The 21,778-nt window shown below is 40.0% G+C and overlaps 1 protein-coding gene and 1 long non-coding RNA gene across 4 annotated transcripts; both read right to left on the bottom strand.

The window, feature by feature from the left end:
• Nucleotides 1-866: 866 nt before the first annotated feature.
• LOC134098500 (uncharacterized) lies at nt 867-2,562 on the bottom strand. 2 transcript variants are annotated; one of them, XR_009941070.1, is made up of 3 exons: nt 2,515-2,562; nt 1,104-1,225; nt 867-940 (listed from the first exon to the last, which is right to left on the bottom strand). It is a non-coding gene; the product is annotated as an uncharacterized LOC134098500 (long non-coding RNA). The 2 variants fall into 2 exon arrangements; XR_009941063.1 differs by having other exon boundaries at nt 1,994-2,536.
• Nucleotides 2,563-9,033: 6,471 nt separating this feature from the next.
• LOC134092742 (zinc finger protein OZF-like) lies at nt 9,034-19,374 on the bottom strand. 2 transcript variants are annotated; one of them, XM_062545828.1, is made up of 3 exons: nt 19,250-19,374; nt 13,522-13,916; nt 9,034-10,438 (listed from the first exon to the last, which is right to left on the bottom strand). In XM_062545828.1, the coding sequence occupies exons 2-3, from the start codon at nt 13,835-13,837 to the stop codon at nt 9,156-9,158; spliced, it is 1,599 nt and encodes a 532-aa protein (XP_062401812.1). In that variant the 5' UTR covers nt 13,838-13,916; nt 19,250-19,374; the 3' UTR covers nt 9,034-9,155. The 2 variants fall into 2 exon arrangements, with proteins under 2 accessions (XP_062401812.1, XP_062401896.1); XM_062545912.1 differs by having other exon boundaries at nt 13,522-13,880; nt 19,250-19,330.
• Between the last annotated feature and the right edge of the window lie 2,404 nt (nt 19,375-21,778).

Raw genomic sequence — 21,778 nt, 5'->3', positions numbered from 1 at the left:
AAAAAAGCACAGTTCACCAAACATACCATTGCCATAATAACCATGAATTCAAGTTGGCTTAACATTTGTCTCAAGTCTCACTAAGCAAAATGAATAACAAAGGTGTTGAATATGAAAATCATTTTATTCCTTGTTAATGACCTTCACATACAAAAAAACAAAGATGGCCTGTTCAATTAATGCAAACAACTCTACTACAAGTTCAATGTGTCAAACATGAGTGTTTACTCTGAAGTCAACCATCACATATTTTGCACACATTTTGCCATGACTAACTCAAAGTTATTATTAGGTACAAGAACAGCAGTGTGTTGACATCAATGTTTGGAATTATCTAAATGTACAACTGAAACTGATTTGTGAAGGTCAACAATATCGACCTGTGATGCATATAGAGCAGCTTTGCCAGTTCAGATTTCTCTCTTTGTTGGGCCTACACTGTATATACGAGAGCATAGTAGCTGCAAAATAAAATTACCAGGATACCCTGCTTCCTCCACATAAGTCCAAAAATGTGAACAGTCCGTTTCATGAGCTGAACAGAGTTTCTTTCCATAGCTTGCGAAGAAAAAAAGTAGGCCGTGCAGTATGGTGAACATCATGAATCCAACACAAGGAGGCATTCTGATTATTAAAAGGAGAGAGCACAGAAAACACACGTGTCAAGTAATGAGATTTAGAGAGTTTCTAAGTCAAATAATTACTTCCATGGACAAACGGATGGGAGGAGTAAGAGCAGTAACAAAGTAAAATAAAAAAGGAAAAGTACTCGGGCAGAGATGTCTTTCAAAAAAAAAAGGAATGAGCTAGAAAGAATAAAGTTTGATGAAGTTGTGCAACAAATGAAGGGATACTTACCATAGTTTGCAGAATACCGGAGAAGGTTGAGAACGGAGTGTAGTGGACATCAGGAAGTCAGGCTTATAGGACATCTGAACATCTGCATAAGGAAAAAGAAGAGGGAACACTTTTGGCATACATGTGGAGTTTCAAATAGAGAGAGGGAGAAAGATATCGCTGTGGCAGACCTAGGATGATGAGGTGAGGTGATAGGTAGAAGTTATATAACAAAAAGATAGAAACAAGAATTTGGGGATACTTACCACAGTGTGCAAAAGACTGGAGAAGGTTGAGAACAGAGTGTAGTGGACATCAGGAAGTCAGGCTTATGGGAATGCAAAAAAACCCCAATCCTGCCTGGTGCCTTTGTTGAGAGCCAGGACATCTGCATAAGGAGAAAGAAGAGGGGACACTTTAGGCATATATTTGGAGTTTCAAATGGAGAGATGGAGAGATGGAGAGATGGAGAGGAGGCGGGGGGGGTAGCTGTGGCATACCTAGGATGATGAAGTGAGCTAAAGCTATGCAACAAAAAGATAGAGACAATAATTTGGGGATACAGTGGTGACAGAAGACCACTGTTAATGAGACCTGTCATGAGACATGACATTATATGGATATTTAAGACGACCACAATCTACCAAAATGAGAATTGTTAGGTTTGAGCAGCAAAACCCATACGGAAAAGATATAGAAAAACTTATATGCCAGCAATGTGTTTTATATACAAAACGTTTATGATTTACTCTTAATCTATCAGGTTTTTATATGCCAGTGAAACCATTATAAGATCCTTGCTAAATCTGTGTAACCTGAAACATATAAAACATTGTAGGCTAACCTGTAAGGACTGTATGACGTTGTATGAGGAAAACGAGAAAAGGGCCATTTTCAAGAGTAAATCATACAAGTTTTGTATATAAAACACATTGCTGGCATATAAGTTTTTTCTATATTTTCCATATGGGAAGAGCTGACTGACGAGCCCACCACGACCCACTAGGATTGCATTGCTAGCAGTGAAAAATGATTGCCTAAGTTTTAGAAGTTTGGGCAGCAAAAGCGCTGGCTGACGAGTAAATGGTTTGAAATTGTTTGAAAGGCAATATTTGATGATGGTTTTCTGATTAGTCAGTGAAACAGTGGGTCACACCTACGACCAGATTCGCCAACGCATATGCAGATCATTCTTTTACGTGTGTCGGTAATATTCATAGCTCTCTCGCTACCGAGCTCAGCGGATCAACGGTCCCAGGTGTCGAGAGCTTCCTTCGGTAGCAGCTAGCAGCTAAAGCTGGGTCACGGCAAGGGCTGGAGCTCTGCAAGCTAATAAGCTAACGGTTAGCAGTTAGTTCTGGTGCTCCAATCTTCAAAATGGATGTAGCTGCTACCTGCTAATGGTAACCAACCAACCAACACTAGACTAACCATCCACGTATCGATAACAATTTAACCGTGAATCAATAGCAACCTTTCCAACTTCAAGTCTAAAAACGAATATTAACATAATAGCTAATCTAACTCACTAGCATAATGATGTTAGCACTAACGAACAACAAATTCAGTTCTTTCACCAACACGGTCGAACTACATCTTGGAATAACCCATTTAACAACTTTTTCTAGTTTAGTTTCTCAATAGTGACCGATAAAAAATGAGAAATGTCGAACTTACCTTTACAAATGTTAAGCTGATACTTCTATTTCTTCTTCTCTAACGTTTGCAGTGCAGCAGCGAGAGGCTCCAGTTCCTCCAGGAGAAAATTCAAATAAAATGCTGCTTGCTGATTGGATGGTTGATTAAAGCGCGTACCAAAGCTCTATTCTAGAATCTTTGGGCCACACCTTCGGAACATTGACATTGAAACAATGTTGATGAAATGCTTAACTTTTAATCATGGGAAACCCAACCTTTAAGCAATGTTGATTCAACGCCAGTTTTTCAATGTTGAAATTATGATTACACTTAAACATTGAATTGATGTTGACTTTTTAAATTCAACCAAACATCAACCAATCTGACCAATTTTCAACTTTAAATCAATGAAGTTTGCTATCTGGGTATGGACTCTACGAGCTAACGGTGGATTACCTCTGGACTAAGTGGACTACCTCTGAGCTAACTGTGAGCTACTTGGGCTTTACGAGCTAACGCTGGACTCTGCAAGCTGGCTGTAGACTACCCATGGACTCTACGAGCTAACAGGACTGTGTGTGTGTGTGTGTGTGTGTGCGGGCATAGTTAGCCCCAGGCCGGGGTTAATGGCCAGTCCCTTCCCCTAGCGTAACTCCGCCATAGAGAGGGCTGTTTTAGGTGGGTTGCGTGTGGATGAATGCAGGGCTGGTGCATTTGGGAGGTTGGTTGTGTGTGTAACCTTAAATAAATTGTAAAACGTGACTCCTTGTCTGCGTGTGATTTAACTCCTTCTCCGACCACGAAACATATTACAGTAATTAAAGCTGGTGATAGCTGGCAGCTAGATCGTACTGTTAACATTAGCCTACTGTAGCCTATATTAACACCCAGTATTTCTGGGCTAAAATATTTCAAACCGATATGACATTATGAAGGTAAATCTCACTATAATCTCTGAGCTATGCTACGTCCCATCAGAACCCATTAATTCGACTTGTCATCTTGCCGTCCGGCTGGTCTAAACTTTCAGGTGGGCACTTGAAACTTTCAGGTGCGCACCTAAAGCTTTTCAGGTGCGCACGTGAAAGTTTTAGGTGCGCACGAGAAAGTTTTACGTGCACACGAGAAAGTTTTAAGTGGGCGCCATCAAACGGACCATACCCAGCCTAAATATAAGGTTTTAATGGGCTTGTAAAATTGCAATTGAGTTTAATTTTTATGAATTAGAGTTGAATATATACTATTGTAACATCAGAGAACACGGTACAATACTCCATTCATCCATTCAATGTCCTCTGTGTCAAGTATGTTTGTGCCGTGCTGTTCCGATTACGTTCCCCCCCCCCCCCCATGTAGCCTAATTATGTGACAGGCTAGTGACACTTCATTAAAGATTTTTTTAGACAGGCAATGGCTTATACTGTTTATGACTGTCAGTCTGTTACATGTGATTATATTGAAATTTGAAATGCGGGTTGACACTTTCTGCCACCTGGTGGTTGTTTGGGTATATTGCCTTAGCCTGAAAATAATCGTCTTGACAGCCTACGGGATGTCTTCGGGAGTCCCGCGGCAAAAGGTGCATTCTCAACCCGTACCCACTGTATATAAGAAACGCCCAGATGTTGGGGTTGCTCCACCCAAAACGCGCAACTCTCTCTACCACACGTAAATGGCCGATTTAAGTGGATGGCAGAATTCACTTACAGGGAAATGCACGTATGTAACAGAGTAATATGTGATTCCACTTGTTATATACTTTGTTACTATTCTTAGCACGAGACCCTACCCTACTTAGGAACTAGCTAATGTTCGTCATATTCGTTCCAGTCTGTTATATACATTTTCGGGGTAGGTTGAAAAGATTTGCACTTCTGTTAATTTATATGATATACTGTAATATGAGTCCTTCTAAAGATATATTACTTCATAATTGGGGGCCAAGCAGCGAAGCTGCGAAGGCACCCATAGTGATGCTTAGTTTTCTTATTATTACATTGCATGTTAAATGCAATGTACTGTTATCACTGTTCTTCTTATCGGGATAATTATTCTGCTTCCGACCAAAATCAACGATCAAAGGCTCTAAAACCACTGAACCGTTTGACGTCATTCAAACACTCATACACAGGTCTTGTAACGGAGATTTGTTCTATGTATTTTTCACATTTGTGAACTTTATACTTTTTGAGATATTTACGATAAAAAAGTTTAAAATTCCCATAGAGTTTACATTGAGACCCTTTGGCGGCAAAGACTAATTGTTACGTCAGTGCTCAGCTGTCAGTAATCAAGGATCTCTGAGTCTGATCCAAAGCCATGGCATCACCACTGCGCTAAACCAGGCTAAACGTGAATGTTACGTTACGTCTACAGCTGTGAAAACATTCTACCTTGCCACTGTAATCCAGGGCGTTGTCGTCTTGTCTCCTGTTAGGCTACTCCTTACTTGATTTGTTTATATCGTTACAGTAGCCTAACCGGTTTGCTCTCGGTAACGTTATCAACAGCTAAAGACAATCTAACCTAAAGACAATCTAACCTAACGTCAATGTAAACACTGTATTTACTTAGCTAACGACAACCAAACTTGCTCCAGGCTAACGTTTAACGTCGGGGTAGGCTGCAAGGCGAACAGGGTTTAGCAAGCTAGTCGTTAGACTTGCCAGCCAGGCAATCATTTAAAGCTTTCGGTATCATTCACAAATTAAAAACCTAAGCTTATTGTACATTCCTATTAGGACAATCACGCACCTGAACACACTTCGAAGAACATACTAGCTCATCCTGTAAAATGTGTAGCCTACATAAAATATCCTAGGCCTACTGTAAGCTAACGTTACATTTGCTAGATATCCTACCTGTTGCTGCATCATCGTTGATTGGCGTTGTTTGAGAATGAGATTGTATTCCGTATTCCATGCCTACTTTTAACCTGCTTGAAGGCTATAAGCTATCCTACCAGTCGTTTCACCACTAAAGTGTCAGCTCTTGCAACTCGTTTGAAGTTGGCAACTTCATTTCAGTCTTTTCAAATTCTAATAAATGAAGAGTTATTTTCCAAAATAGCCTAATAGGCCTATCCACAATTTTGATGCATTTTCATAAATCACTTTTTAAATGTGACTTTCCAAGTAGCCTAATTTCAGTGGAATTGTAATTGGGTTATTGTTATTTATCTATTCGTCTGTGTAGCCTAGTTGTCTTTTTAACTATAGGCCTAATACAATTATGTCAGTAACCTTTTTGCATTTACATGCAATGGTAATTCCTTCCATGGAATTACATTTTCTAGTTATAAACTATTATAATTCTTCTGCCATTGAAGTCTATGGCAGCCCATAGAACCGACTGGTGAAAAGTTGTGAAATTTGGCACACTGATTGGGGACAGTCCAATGATTAATTTCACCAAGTTTCATGTCGGCACCTCATACGCTCTAGCGCCACCAACAGGTCAAAGTTGGACGTGCGTTCACACACGTAACTTTTGACCCCTTGGGTCAATTTTCAAAATTCAGGTATCATTGGAGTCTGTGGACCAGCTTGAGTTCAACGGACCCTATGATGTCATTTTCCGCCATGATGGATTTTCCGCCATTTTGGATTTTGTCAAAAACACTTAAAACACTTCTCCTCCTACAGATTTTGTCCGATCGACACCAAACTTCACACACATAATCTACAGACCATCCTGTATTCTGAAATTATTTTTTTTCTTCGGAACTATAACCGTTCGCCCGTAACAGCCAATCGAAGTTCGTGGCGAAGCCGCCAAACAGGAAGTGGGCTCATATTTCAGCAACCCTTGCACGCATCAAAACCAAACTTAGTACATGGACTCAGAACCTCATCAGAAGGAGGCTCAAGAAATTTCGTGACCTTTGACCTCTAGGGGGCGCCACATTTAGTCAAAAGGCATTTAGGCCTGTAGCTGTTGATGTGTTTGGAATTAAAACTTGCTAGTGGTGTCTGGTAATACTCAGGGAGGTCCAAAGGCTAGCCCAGCTCAATTTGTGACATCAACATAATTGATTCTGCCACCATATTGGATTTAATCAAAACCACTGAAACATTTGGACCGGTCACAAACTTTGACCGTTCTTCACGAAACTTTACACAAATGATCTTCAGCCCGAGTCTAAAAAAGGCCTTGATTTTCGAAACGATATCTTAAAAAGTTCTCCCACAACAGCCAATCAAAGTTGGCGGCAAAGCCGCCGAACAGGAAGTGAGCTTGCATCTCGGCCAATCTTGGGTTGTTTGACATCAAAATTCTTGTCACTGCTTAAATCTACATGCCTGACTTAACAGCATTGAGTTACCATGGCAACTCTGGCCTTTTCACCTGCCTGCTTGGCCCCCACATTGCTGCTTGCAGCTATATTTATACATGTATTGTTGTTTGTGTAGATGTTTACAAATTGTTATCATCTTTTGTACTGGTTTTTAATCTTTTATCGGCTGGCGTTTATCTAACATGATTAGCATGTTCGCCGTCGCCGTTATGATCATTTTAAGGCTTATTTTGTTTCCCTTATATAGTGTAATTTCATCAACTTGTGAACGGCTAGTGGCGAAGGTCCTGACTGTTGTCTGTCTTGTTGTCAGGTACACATTTAATTTCATGTTTGTGATATTCGCCCCAGTCTGTTATATACATTTTCGGGTGTAATTTCATCAACTTGTGAACGGCTAGTGGCGAAGGTCCTGACTGTTGTCTGTCTTGTTGTCAGGGGCAACGAATAAACGGTTGCAGATAGCCAACTATTGTACAACACGACTCGGCATTTAGAACTATTCCTCAACTAACAACACAACGCAGATCTAAAGAAGAGAGTTTACCACGTTACACGTAGTTGCGCGTTTTTTTGGACTTAAGCACCCTTACGCGCATGGGAGAATTCCCCCCTAGGTGAATAGGGTAATTTTTTTAACTAGCAGATATCTAACTTCCCCAGTTGATTACTTTCATTAACATAAGAAAACATTTATTACAAGTAAAAAAAATGTACAAAGTAAATGTGTAGCAATTTGCATAGCCTACATTTTAGAGCACGAAATCTGAGCTTTGGAAAAGCCAGGTTCAAAAGTATTTTTTTCATTGTGTTAACATATGGGAGTAAAATACAGAGGGATTTATGGATATCTACTTCTGTTGTCCTGTAAATCAGAATATACTGTCAATAGCCTTGAAAAAGCATTTTTGCTATGTAAAATGTCATATCAGGTTAGGAATAATAAATATTAAAAAACACCTCTGTAAAGGTCTTGTAAATATAGTTTGGACTGGAAGGTTTGGTGCATGTAAGTGCTTCAGAAGTGGAGATAACATAACCTCAGATAAAACTTGGCTCCAAATTGTACTGGTTTCTAAGCATTATGCTTTAGGGAACTTGTGTGAAACGTTTGGCTATTGCATGATTGTTTTGGCTTTTGTTAGTTGCATGTCTCACTGTTCTTGCAAAGGCTAATGGGAACACATGGTGATACCAAGACATCCCATGTATTAATTCACCTTACTGGTTCAGTACTTCGGTGCTTCACATTGATCTTACATGATTCTGTTGGATGAATTCATTGCTGTGGCAAAATGTCAGTTCACCTAATAAAATTAAAAAATGTTATATTGTCTGTGCTTACATAATATACATTTTAATAGTTTGATGCTCTTAAAATATTATGTTGCATTATAGGCTTAAAATGTGTCAGTGTTCTCTCCAGACCTAAGGCCTATTATATAGACTATAAAAGTGGTCAGGAATCTAATATTTCCTCAAAACACAGTTTAGTTCTTGTATAACATGAGGCCAAATATTTCACAATTCTGTTTAATTGTTTAAAATTTCAACAATACAGATCAACAACACTGCCTGACAAATTCAATCAATATTTGGGCACATTGAGCAAAAATTCAAGTTCACCTTGGTTATAACCACTTTGTCTACAATCCATGCCTTCTTGCTGTGAACAATGTGGGAAAATAGATATATCTATATATACACACAGTGCCTATAGAAAGTCATCATACCCTTTTGAAGTAGTTATGTTTCTTGTCTTACAGCCTGAAATCAAAACCTATTTTGACAAAGTATTAAGTCAGGGATATGATGACTTTTCCAACCCTGTTATTCTATATTTTTTTTATTAATTTTCAGAACTGTTGACTTTTTTCATTATTTTGATGTTGTACAGCTAAATTTGTAAATAAAACTGGAAAAATATTTTTTAAAAATGGGTTTTGATTTCAGGCTGTAAGACAAAAAAAGTAACTATTTCAAAAAGGGTATGGTGACTTTCTATAGGCACTGTAATATATATATATATATATATATATATATATATATACAGTTCACATTCACATTCATATTGTTCAATTAACATACAGTTAGTATAAATAAATAAATAAATAATGAAATAAAAAAATAAGATAATAATAACCATAATAATAATAAAATACAAAATTTCTTGCATTTTTATAGTTATGTAAAACATATATATTTCACAGAAAAGATCCTTTCAGAGTTTGCACACAGCAGCGAGGGCTAAGATTGATGGGTAAATATTTCCCAGGAATACGCTAGCTGTACGATTATACCTATTGCAAGGTTTTGAAGCGGTCATAGGGCAAACAAAACCTGCCTAGTTCGGCAGGGTGAGCCATCATTTGCTTCTGAAGATTTAAGTAAATTCTGAACGATGTTTCAAACAAAGACGCGTGTGGCGTGTTAGGCGTGCCGCTCTGAGAAAAGCACTCCCACACTGGGCACATATATGAGGCTTCTCCCCTGTGTGTGTCATCATGTGAGTCTCCAACTGTGAAATCTGTAAATACGCTTTTCCACACTGAGCACATTTATGGGGCTTCTCTCCAGTGTGTATTCGCATGTGTTTTTTCATATTTGAAAGTTGTGTAAAAGCTTTTCCACACTGGGTACATTTATGAGGCTTCTCTCCAGTGTGTATTCGCATGTGTTGTTTAAGGCCAAGGATGCGTGTAAAAGCTTTTCCACACTGGGCACATTCTTTAGGCTTCTCTCCAGTATGTATTAACATATGGGCTCTCATATGTGAAAGTTGTGTAAAAGCTTTTCCACACTGGGTACATTTATGAGGCTTCTCTCCAGTGTGTATTCGCATGTGTTTTTTAAGGATAATGATGTGTGTAAAAGCTTTTCCACACTGGGCACATTCATGAGGCTTCACTCCAGTGTGTATTAACATATGGGCTCTCATATATGAAAGTTGTGTAAAAGCTTTTCCACACTGGGTACATTTATGAGGCTTTTCTCCACAGACTGTGAGCATGTGGTTTTTAAGGTTAATGATGCGTGTAAAAGCTTTTCCACACTGGGCACATTCATGAGGCTTCTCTCCAGTGTGTATTAACATATGGGTTTTCATATGTGAAATTCGTATAAAAGCTTTTCCACACTGGGCACATTCATGAGGCTTCTCTCCAGTGTGTATTAACATATGGGCTTTCATATGTGAAATTCGTGTAAAAGCTTTTCCACACTGGGCACATTCATGAGGCTTCTCTCCAGTGTGTATTAACATATGGGTTTTCAGATGTGAAAGTTGTGTAAAAGCTTTTCCACACTGGGCACATTCATGAGGCTTCACTCCAGTGTGTGTTAACATATGGAGGCTAAGAGTTGAAATTTGTGAAAAAGCTTTTCCACACTGGGCACATTCATGAGGCTTCTCTCCAGTGTGTATGAGCATATGGCGTTTAAGATGTGAAATACCTCCAGACAACTCCTTTCCACAACAGAGACATTTATGTCGCCTTTTGCCAATTCTCTGCCATTGATAAACACCGGGAGAGCGAGTCTGCTGGCGGTTCTCAGGTTGAGAAAGACAAGTGAAACTCGTCCTGCAGACAGTGCTGTGGCACGGACGTGCTTCGTTATTATGGCCGTGGGTCTTCTGTTGCCTCAAGTGTGGGTGTTCAGATACACCTGAAAGAGTTACCATAGAGACTTAGAATGATACAGATATTCTGGCAGAGTTACCATAAGCCCTGTTTACATGGACACTTCTATTCCGATTAGAAACGGAAAAACAGCTCAATCGGAATAAAAATAGTCATATAAACACCTCAATCGGAATGAAAATCCTGATCCGATCAGAATTGTAATCGGAATAGAAGAGGTGGTGTAGTCCGTTCCTATTCCGAATGAACGCTCGTGTATACGGTCATTCGGATTGACTGTAATATCTTCCCAATGAAAAGTAGCAAACAACGGCTATTCCGATCAAAGATTCTAAAGCGCTTACAAGCGTCTGATCGGAATAGAAAGTAGCCCATGTAAACAGACGGCGCAAAATTTTTTAAATCGGAATGACAAAAAACTGTCCATGTAAACGTGGCTATAGAGACTTAGAATGACAGACAGATGTTACACATTCAGCAATTAAATATCGATAAGAAAATATTCAGCTTCAAATAGAATTACAATTATTAAGTATATTTATGTAAAACATATAGGTATACAGTAGTGCAGTAGTAAAACAGTAGAAGTGCCTAAAAGTATTCATCCCGTTGGATGTTTCCCACTTTAAGTGCTTTAATAAATGGAATCTTGGTCAAAATAATTAGGGCTTTTAATTGTCGTAAGTGACTTGAACCACTTGAATTTCAATGTAAAGACTGTACTGCCTACACTTTATCAAAACGAGTCCCGCCCCTACAGGAAATGAGACATTGGGCCGTGTCTGTTTACATTTTGCATACAAACGTGTTTATTGCTCGAGCACACGCTTTTGCGCCCACTTCAGGCGTATTTGTTTCGCAACGTGGCGAGATGGCAAGATATGTACAAACAGACCGCAATGAGGTGACTGCCTGTCGCGGGAGCTGAAAATGGCAAATTGCGCTTTTCCGTCTCATGCATATGGATTTATGGGAGTGTCAGATGATAGTAGGAGGTTTGTGTATTCCCCTGTATGTACTAAAACTGCCTGTGAAAGCGCACGTCTATTTTGCGCCTAAATATTTCTGCCTTGTAAAAGCAAGTGTTAAATGCGGTTTGCTGTTAAATACATCTATAAGAGAATCATTCAAAGACAACAAAATCGCTAAGTAGACCACCAGTTTTGCGTCTTTGTACTACATCAAAATCAACCTTAACTTTCGTTGGCCTTTCGAACGTCTACTTTCACTTTCACGCCATCCACTTAAACTTTCCTACTTGTTAGATTTGATAAATCTTCCATAGCCTATGTGCACAAGTAAGCCTAGTTTGAGTAGAACTGGAGATGGGTTCAGGACTCATCACTGTAAACTATATGAAAATGTAGGATGGACTTCCCTTTATGATAGGAGGGAAAGGCACTGCCTCCTTTTTGTTTATAAGGCATTACTGGGAAAGTTACCTCCTTACCTAACTCTTCCGAATATGAAATCAATCTGCCACAATACACATTCCAGGGTTTTATATCTCTTCAAACTCCTCAAATTAAATCAGAATTTGGTCAATTAGCTTTTACATTTTTTGCATCTAATAAATGGAACAAATTCCAAGAATTATTCAAATTAGATAGGTTTGTGTCACTAGACCAATTCAAAGGTATGATTGATGATATGGCTGTTGTAAAATGTTTATTTTAGTATTATTATTACTATTTTTATACATACACTTTCCTCTTCTTTTCTTCTTCTTCTTCTTCTTCTTATTATTATTTGCTTTTTGTATCTTTTTCTTATTCTAGTTTTATTATTTTGATTATTGTTGTTACATGCTAGTTACATGAGCTTGATGCTCAGTCAATTGTCCTGAATAAAAAACGGTTGATGATGATGATGATGATGATGATGAACTACTGCTCTTCATTATCTTCCTGCATGTTGACATTATGCATTGTATTATTTCATTGTATTATTTCATGATCGCTAAACGTTGGATTCCTTTTAATGTTGTCATCAGTTAACTTCATTCAACTGCGCTTCTGATTGAAGTGTCATTCAGTTGTTGTCCTTCCCAAACTGCGTTAGGGGGCGGAGAACGGCACAGATTACCCAATTTCTGGATTGGTAAATACGGACGTAAACTGAAGTATCATAGCGTGTGCTTTCTGCGTGTTGGCCTTGGCGCAAGCAACGTTACGATCGCTAGTCTAAGTACATCTGGCCCCGGTGCCACGTCTGTGCAATTAACACATTTGTATGCAAAGTGCAGACTTTCTTCTTCTTTGATGTGACAGTTGGGCCAATCACTCTAAAAAGAGGGATCAGAAGTTTGGCCTCACAATTTCATTGTGCCTCTGTTTTCAATGACGCTGTAATCACTCTAATGTCTTTGTTTTTATTTTGAAGAAGTTTCCCCTCCAATGTATAACAGTGAGAAAATAAATAATAAAAAACTGATCGCAAAAAAATAAATAAATAAAAAGAGACTAAGAGTGAGTGAAGCTGCTGAGCAACACGGCTGAGTGATACTGAAGTTACACAGGGGCTTACAAATGTCCATGTGGAATCTATAGGTAGCAATCATTATTCACAGAATTTTTTTTTTTAAGTCTTTAGCTTGAACACTTTTTGAGATAATGACATCTGAACTTTGCTGCAGATTTAGATGAAGGCGCAAATGTGCCAAAAATCAGAAGGGGGGTACCATGTTCAAAAATGTTTTTCTCTGGATGTAAAAGGTATATTAAGCTAATATTTTGGCCAAGTTAGTTTAAATGGTTACTCTTTAGGTTGTACATTTTTTAAGCAAATCTGAGGCGGTCAAGCAGAAGGTTATTTGTTGACTTGAAGTGGAATGACCCTGCTCTTGTTTTGCTGCGTTTTAAGCGGCTACTCTAAACCATACTACATTTACATTGATTGATTGAGTAAACTAACAACATCTCCAATCTAGACATGCTGCTTTGTTGACTATATATGAGCTTTTGGTAGGCTACTTGGGTAAGTACATTGTGCATGTGAGTTATTCACTGCAACACATCTGATACAGACCTCAGTGCAACAGCGCCCTCTAGAGTCACACAAATGCATTGCTACACACCAGATTATTTAGCTCTATCTGAGAGGACTTACTTTCCAGCACATGTTCATGCTGCTCCTCTTCCTCCTCCTCCTCTTCTTCTTCATCTTCCTCTTCTTCATCTTCCTCTTTCTTCACTTCAGTCTTCACTGTTGTCTGTAGCAGTTCACTGCAAGTTGACCTTGGTGACTCTGTGACGTCTGTTTCAGTTTTACAGTGAAACTCTACAAAGGGCTTTTCTTCTTCCTCGGGGCATGTAGTCATGTGATCATATTCCTCCTCTTTTATATCTTCTTCTTTCACAATCGCTCTCAGGTCCACCTGGTGTGCTTCAGCACAGCCAGAACTAAATGGAAGTCCGAGGTCCATGTTGCTAGCAGAGCACAGACGATCCCATCCAGTTTTCAATTACCTGTACTCAGAGAGACAAAATAAAGACAAATACAGCCTACATTGTGTTTGAGATAAGCAACATTGATACATGGCCACAAGATTGAGTGCAACATAAAACAATGATCGTTTTAATTTTAGAATCATTATTAATGCCAAAATGTTACTTTAATGAGTCCTTTTGTATACTTGTAGCCTAGCTACTTCCTGGTAGGTGGGTTGGTAAGGCAGTGAAAGGCAGGGAATTCTGGGAGTTGGCTTTTAGCCACATGACACAAAAGTACATTTTCGGCTTTTTTCTCCCATCTCAGGGGAAAATGAGGGAATGATCCACGACCATTCAAACATATGACTGGGTTTCAATATAGGCTAAAAGCTTAATGCAAATGAGTGAAATGCTCCTTTATAAGCAAAATGCTGTTATTCTTTTTAAAGACTAACACTGTGTCTCAAACCGCGCACTTCTGCACTTAAAATACTTAATTTGAGTGCGTGAGGGCGTTTACACTGAAATTTCGAACGATACGAAGGGCACTGCAAGTCCCCGGATGGTGCACTCATAACGGTCAAAAAGTTGAGTGTGGAACGCTGGACACTTCTCGCCCTCAACGGACGCCATGTTGGCTAAATAACGGAAGGGGAGGGAGTATTTTCAAACTCGTAGAAATCGCGGTAGAGAAATCTGAAGCAGCAGTGGTGGAAAACACACTTTACAGAGGTACAAGCGAGTTACAACATAAACTGTTCATGTTTTGACACAGTACGACCATGTCACGGTGGAATTGAGGACACCAATAAAAACATATTTAAACGTTACGATCGTCATTTCCATGAAGTGCACGGAGGTTAGCGTTTGATATGAGACGACACTATTCTGTTAAAATGTGCACACTATGCCAGTAAGCACACAGGGCACATAGGGTGCTGTACGAAAGTGTACTCACGGAAGTAGTCGGTTTGAGACAGACTATATAGGCCTATTCGGACGGGATTAGTTTTATGGGGTGACATCAGGTAAAGTAATAATTACCAGGTAATGTAGTCCCGTCCGGACGCGCCATGTCAGTAAACATAACGGAGTATGTATGACATTTACAGACACTTTTACCTTCCGTAAAACGGTCCGGAGAAATTACCTTAGGTAATATTAATCCCATGCGAACGTGACCCTCTGTAAAGATGTCTGTAATATTTCGTCACATCCTGATTTGAAAACAATTCCACCATAGTCTGAATGAAAACATAACATAATGTGCAGCTCCTAATAGGACGTTAGCTAGTTTGCCTAATAGCTTGATATTGTTAGCCATTTCAAACTACTTATGGCATAACATAAAGCTAACGTTTGCTAGTTTAACCAACTTGTGTGTAGTCTTTCAAATCTGAAAATGCCGCACGTACCTGACGCAAAGTATCACGTGCACGGCGACGAAGATGTGACGGCAGAACGTAAACGTAGTTACTCCTCCCATGTCAGGTAAGATGACAGAGATGTCTAGTCCTGTCCGAATATGACATTTATATTACAGAGGTCATATGATAAACCTGCGTCCCCCCATAAAACTAATCCCGTCCGAATAGGCCTTATGTTGTTATTGATTGCGTACATCCCTACACTACAGATAGTAGCTCTCAACCATAATTTTCTGGGAAAAGTGCTGATCATTCATCATGAAGGTTTGAATACAAAGTTGTGTTGAGATCAGCGCAGCCATATGCGCAAATGTCACTCCCGGAAGTTAACTGGGACTTTTGGCTTACGGAGCCTGGGAAGGGTCACGTTGGAGAATATTTTTGAGCAGCACTTTTGCATTCCCTTGCAACAGCTTTGCGTCCCCTCACAATAATTTTGCGTTCCCTCGCAATACTTTTTGCGTTCCCTCGCAATAACTTTGCGTTACCTCACAATAACTTGTAGCCTATGTGTTCCTGTCGTTCCTGTCAACTATATTTGGCTGCTCCAGGGCCGAGGTACTTGAATTGACTCGGGTTAACTCCCTCTCTCCTTCACAACAGCAGCAGGTTAATAACTTGCACAGTGGTTTGGATCCGAGGATTTATTTTGTGATCTTTATAACAATATAGCCTACATTCACATCGCTCTGGTCGCTGTAACATGCCTCTCTCTCCCACTCCAATCTCTCTCTCTCACACACACACATACCCTCTCTACCCCTCTCACACCGTATATGGGGCCTGCGGCTTAACGTATATTAGGAATGAGCAGTTGTCGTCATGGTAGAGAGCCGTAGAGAGTCCCGCCCCCCGTTGGAAGGATAGTAGCGACTAAACTTGATTTATATGTGCTGTTAACTTGGTAGTAGAGGAGGTTCTTGCAATTCCGCACTGTTTCATGCCTGGAAATCATTATGCGTTAAAAACTGCTCCAGTACCTCACACGATACGTTTGGAAAACATTGGAATATGGAATAGCCTACATTTTTTAGGTTTCCTAAATGGACAAATGCAGCATCAGGGGGGGCAGGTGTCTGACCTTGGTTATGGTTATGCTATTTGGCCTGTCCTTTGTCCAAAGCGACATACAAATAAAAAAGAACAATACTATAATTCATTCAACAGTGAACAAATTTAAAAAGTTGGTCAGACTAAGTAGGGAGAATAGCAGTGTTGTGCATGAACGAGTTCAAAAGAACACGGTCATTTTTCTGTGAACTGAGGAGACGTAGGATTGCTTGGTTGGCTGCAATTAGAAGAACCTTACTTTCGATCGCACCCCTCAGTCGATGAGAATGTGTTATCTGCATTTTCACTCGGGTAGGTTCTCTAAAAATGTCTTTATGTTGTTGTCTAAAAGCTACGAAGTGTAGGCAGACAGGTTACCTCATGTTGTTGCTAACATCCAACGTTGCTGTCTAGCTAAGTGCATCTGACATTGCTGTCTACCTAACTGTCTAACAAACTGTTGCCTCTTTGAAAATGCTCAATGGTCAACCATTTATGTTAGCATTTTCACTCGGGTAGGTTCTCTAAAAATTTCTTTATGTTGTTGTCTCAAAGCTACGAAATGTAGGTTACCTTATGTTGTTGCTAACATACGTTGCTGTCTAAGTGCATCTGACTTTGCTGCCTATAGCTAGAATCTAACCGTCTAAGAAACTGTTGCCCCTTTGAAAATGCTCAATGGCCAACCATTTATATTAGCTAAAAAGTAGTTGAGATTCTGCTCATGACTATAGGCCTATGCAGATCCGTCTCTGTCCTGCCGAAATAATAAATGCACAAAATGAAAGAGCTCTGAATGTTTAGTCGTGTCTCTGTTAAGTTCTGAAGGCATTGCCCCTGGCAACCAATAGCGTATCCCAGACAGTGTTGCCAGATTGGGTTGACTGATTTCCGCCCAATCACCCCGCCGTCTTCAGCACAAAAACGCCCAATGAAATTTTTCTCATAGAACCATTGAACTTAATTATTTGTTATTTACCTGCCTACTGCTTATTTTCCCCTGCCGAACGATGTTAAAAGGAGCCAATCTGGCAACACTGATCCCAGAACCATCCTTCCAAAATGTCCGTCCAGCCCAAATCGGCATGTGACTGCTCATTCCTAATAATAGGCCTGTAGACGTTATTGCGAGGCAGAGATGTATAGTAACGAAGTAGAACTACTTAAGCTCTACTTAAGTACTGAAATGCTGTATCTACTTTATTGAAGTATTATCTTTTTCTCCTAATTCTACTTTTACTTCACTACATATTTTCGATGAGTTCAATACTTTTACTCCGATACATTTTTTATGTGCTCCATCGTTACACGTTAGTGGTGTGTCGGTGACAAACAAATCCGTTTATCCATTTTTCCATCTGGAGTCTTTTATGTTAATTATTCCTTATTGATTTGATCTTGATTTATGCTTTGTTTTTATTTTCTATTATGATCTTTTTATTATTATTATTATTATTACTACTACTATCACTCTTTGCCCATCTATGCTTTTATCTGCTATAATTACTGTTTGGATTTTGTTTATGTAAAGCACATTGAATGACCTCTGTGTATGAAATGTGCTATATAAATAAACTTCACTTGACTTGACTTGACATACTATGTATTTTAACTAATTGTGCAGATCATAAATAGGCCTAATGTAAACTTCATATGAATTTCAAAATGTTTGAAATACAATATGAAGCCACCTTTTCACTGTGTGTGTTTGGGGAAGTATGCCTTGTAATGTCTGGTCTCCACTGGTGTGGTGGGGCTCCCAAACCAAATCAAGACTGTATCAAAATTCTTAACCCATCTTAAAACAATTGTGACACTATAGTCTTATCATGTATTTTTCATGCTATGGCTCCTGACTGATGCATTAGATAGATAGATAGATAGATAGATTGGCTACAGACGATCAATGATTCTGTATACCTATTATTGTATTGAATGTGAGTTGTATCGGTCATAACACCCTTACAAATGACATTGGGACACCCATACAGTTATTTACTGACCTTGTTTTAAAAGGGTGGGTTTTGAACATTCTAACACAAGATTCCATTCCGCAACAATTCAACGTTCTATAATTCTATGTAGAATTCAATGAACCCAGACATTCTTTAGAATGTTAATTTTCCAATATTCCAAACACACCGGTGTGACGGTACCCTCTTAAGGCGGGGATCACATTAGCCAGTGGCAAGCGGCAGGTTTCCTATTGTTTTCTATGGTTCGGCAGCGGAACGGTGACAACGCTGGCGTAACGCTAGCGTTGAGCAAACTGTGAGTTGAACTTGGTTCAACCTTGAAGCGCAACGCTCGGCTCGTCACAATCAGTTTTGGAATGTTAAGGTATTTTAACCAATCAGATTCGTCTAAGGACGTAGCAACAAAGATTGAACTTAGCAACGAGATATAATGTTTTGGATGTATTATTATGGTCTGAGCGTTGCGTTACGCTTGCCGCTGCCGCTTGCCGGTGGCTAATGTGATCCCCGCATAAGGGTTAACTATAGCCTAGTCTAGGGCCTAGGGCCTAGGCTATGGCCCCCGTGTGTCTGCCAAGGGGCCTGCACTAAAAGATTGTGCTGATACCTTTTGCACCCATCTCGTTCGCAAATCAGCTAATAACACAATGCCTACTTCTACTTTCAGTAGGCCTACTTGAGTAGTATTTTTAAAAATAAACTACTTGCAAAGTACAAAACATGTTTAATACTTCAGTACTTCCACTTAAGAACGGTTTTTAAAGAGCACTTCTACTCAAGTCACTTCTTTGATAGAGCACTTGTACTTCTACTCAAGTCTGGATCTCTAGTACTTTATACATCACTGTTGCGAGGGAACGCAAAAGTGCAGTTAAACAAATTCACCAACCTGAGCCTTCCCGGGCTCCGTACTACCTAGCTCGCAGCTACTGTTTACTTATCGAACACATACCTTCCTCCGACAAGTTAGTTGCTCCGTCAACTCTCAAGTTCGCTGATTTGCTGTTTGTGCCCGATAAGACGTGAAATCGTGTTGGTTGCCCCTCAAATGTCTTAAACCAACATTTACGAATGCTCTCCCGCGCGGTGAATGTAAATTGTCCTGCTCGCGACTTGAGCTACATGCGTGGTGAAACCAAACCGGGTGAAATGAGCCAACTACGATGGCAGTCATTGGGCTATCCTTCAAAATAAAAGTCATAATTTCTTCATTATTTCTTAAAACATTAATGTTATCAAAGGTAACTTTGACAATGATTAGAAATGTAAATGGAAAAATACCTCAAAATGCTTACTATAACCTATAGTCACGGGGGCCTATGTGGTTTTCGTATGTTAACTTTTGGAGAGTGACTGGCTTCATGGTGTTTTTTTCATTGTTAAGGCGAGACACAACAGGTGAATATGCCATTTTTTTTAACTAGCAGATAACTTCCCCAGTTGATCACTTTCATTAACATAAGCAAAGAGTCATTTTCTGTCATTTAATGTTTAAATTATGCATTGTCTAATTAAATGTGCATTAATTTGCATACATTTTAGAACACGAAATCTGAGCTTTGGATAAAGCCAGGTTCAAAAGTATTTTTTCCATTGTGTTAACACATAGGAGAAAAAATACAGAGGGATTTATGGATATCTATCTGTTGTCCTGTAGGCTAAATCAGAATACTACGGAGCCCCTAAAGGGACCTGACGAAACTTTTATCTTTCACGTGCGCACGTAAAACTTTCACATGCGCACTTAAAACTTTCTCGTGTGCACGTAAAACTTTCTCGTGCGCACGTGAAAAGTTTTAGGCTGGCTTTACACGACAACGCTCCCGGGTGAAACCGACAAAATATTTTATCAGATGTGCCTTTCGTTTAGACGGCGACAGCGTTTTTGGGGCTTAAAAACGCAAAAAAATGAACCCACCCTCCAGAGTGGAAATCTTAAAAACGCTCCACCGTCGCGTTCCCGTCTAAAGGGTTGACAACGCAAAAGTGTGCTCTGAGCTGCTCACGCTGGCTATCCTCGCATACGCGTTGACGTCATATACATATGCAGTACAGCCAAAAAATAACAAACATGTCGATTATTTCCATCAGTCAGACATTCAAGTGGCCTTAGCTGCTTTGATAGCTATTCAGGAGTCCTTTCAGCACATAAGCAGAGTAATTACTGATCAGAACAGAGAAGGCGAATTAATTACTTGTGATCCAACGTCGTTTGCAACAATAGCTCGACCTCCTCGTCTGTCCAGACAAAGTTGTCTGTCTTGCCTCGGTTCTTAGCCATGATTTGGTTTTTGACGGTGGGCTATTTTCTTTTAGTCTTATGGCTATTTCGCGCTACTACGGAGAAAGTAGAAGGAAGTTTCAACGCATGCGCGCGCTCTTGGAGTTGCCCAGATAGCAAGCATAGTCGGCCCGATTCTGGCTGAGTGCCGGCAGTGTCGGCCGAGGTCCGGATCGGCTGAAGCACAGCAAACACAGTCGGCCCGATCCTGGCTGAGTGCTGCCACTGTCGGCGGAGCTTCAATCGGCTGAGGCACTGTACCCCCGTTGAATGGGCCGACACTGACACGCAGCAGTTGGGCTGATTACTTTGTTTCTTACTCGGCCCGATTGTGGTTTGACGGGCTACTGCCGGTGTTCGAAGCAAGCTCGGCTGAAGAACAACCAACACTGTCGGCCCGATCCTGGCTGAGTGCTGCCACTGTCGGTGGAGTTTCAGTCGGCTGAGGCACTGTACCCCCGTTGACTGGGCCGACACTGACACGCAGTAGTTGGGCTGAATACTTTGCATCTTACTTGGCCCGATTATGGTTTGATGGGCTACTGCCGGAGTTCGGCAGACGGATCTCATACAGCCTGTGGGCCGATACTTACAGAACGGACACTGATCAGTAGCATTGATGTTGGCGGCAAAATTGAAATATTGAACGACAGACGGAAACTAAACGTACATGGCCCGATTCTGTAAAGTGACTGTCGGCCCATTACATGTGGAAGAGCGGTGGAACAACTATTAACTGAAGATTGAAACCAGAACGGCGCGAAACTGTCTCGTTTTGGACACTGGCTGTGGTAAGTGACATTCATTTTACCTTTCCCTCCTATATTCCAAGTAAATTATTAGGAGTGTAAATTATCTCAGGAATAATCCTAACAGTTTAACTGTTAACCAACCATAAGCTACCAAGAATAGGTTTTAAACTAAACGGGGTCATTCCACCTCAATTCAACGGATTTTAGAGAAAATTTCTGCTTGACCATCTCAGATTTGCTTCAAACTTTTACCATCTAAAGAGTAACCATTTAAACTAACTTAGCCAAAATATTAGATTGGTATACCTAATACATCCAGAGAAAAACATTTTTGAACATGGTACCCCCCTTCTGATTTTTGGCACATTGGCGCCCTCATCTAAATCTGCAGCGAAGTTCAGATGTCATTATCTCAAAAAGTGTTCAAGCTAAGGACTTCATTTAGTTC

The sequence above is a fragment of the Sardina pilchardus genome, chromosome 1 (genome assembly GCF_963854185.1).
Source record: "Sardina pilchardus chromosome 1, fSarPil1.1, whole genome shotgun sequence".
NCBI classification, from domain to species: domain Eukaryota; kingdom Metazoa; phylum Chordata; class Actinopteri; order Clupeiformes; family Clupeidae; genus Sardina; species Sardina pilchardus.
This window is presented reverse-complemented; position numbering and strand designations above follow the sequence as displayed.

Excerpts from the sequence above, each read along its gene's own strand:
- LOC134092742 (XM_062545828.1), bottom strand. The coding sequence starts at position 13,837 with ATGGACCTCGGACTTCCATTTAGTTCTGGCTGTGCTGAAGCACACCAG. Across the intron at positions 10,439-13,521 it reads GCATGAACATGTGCTGGAAA|GTGTATCTGAACACCCACAC; the intron begins GTAAGTCCTCTC and ends TAACTCTTTCAG.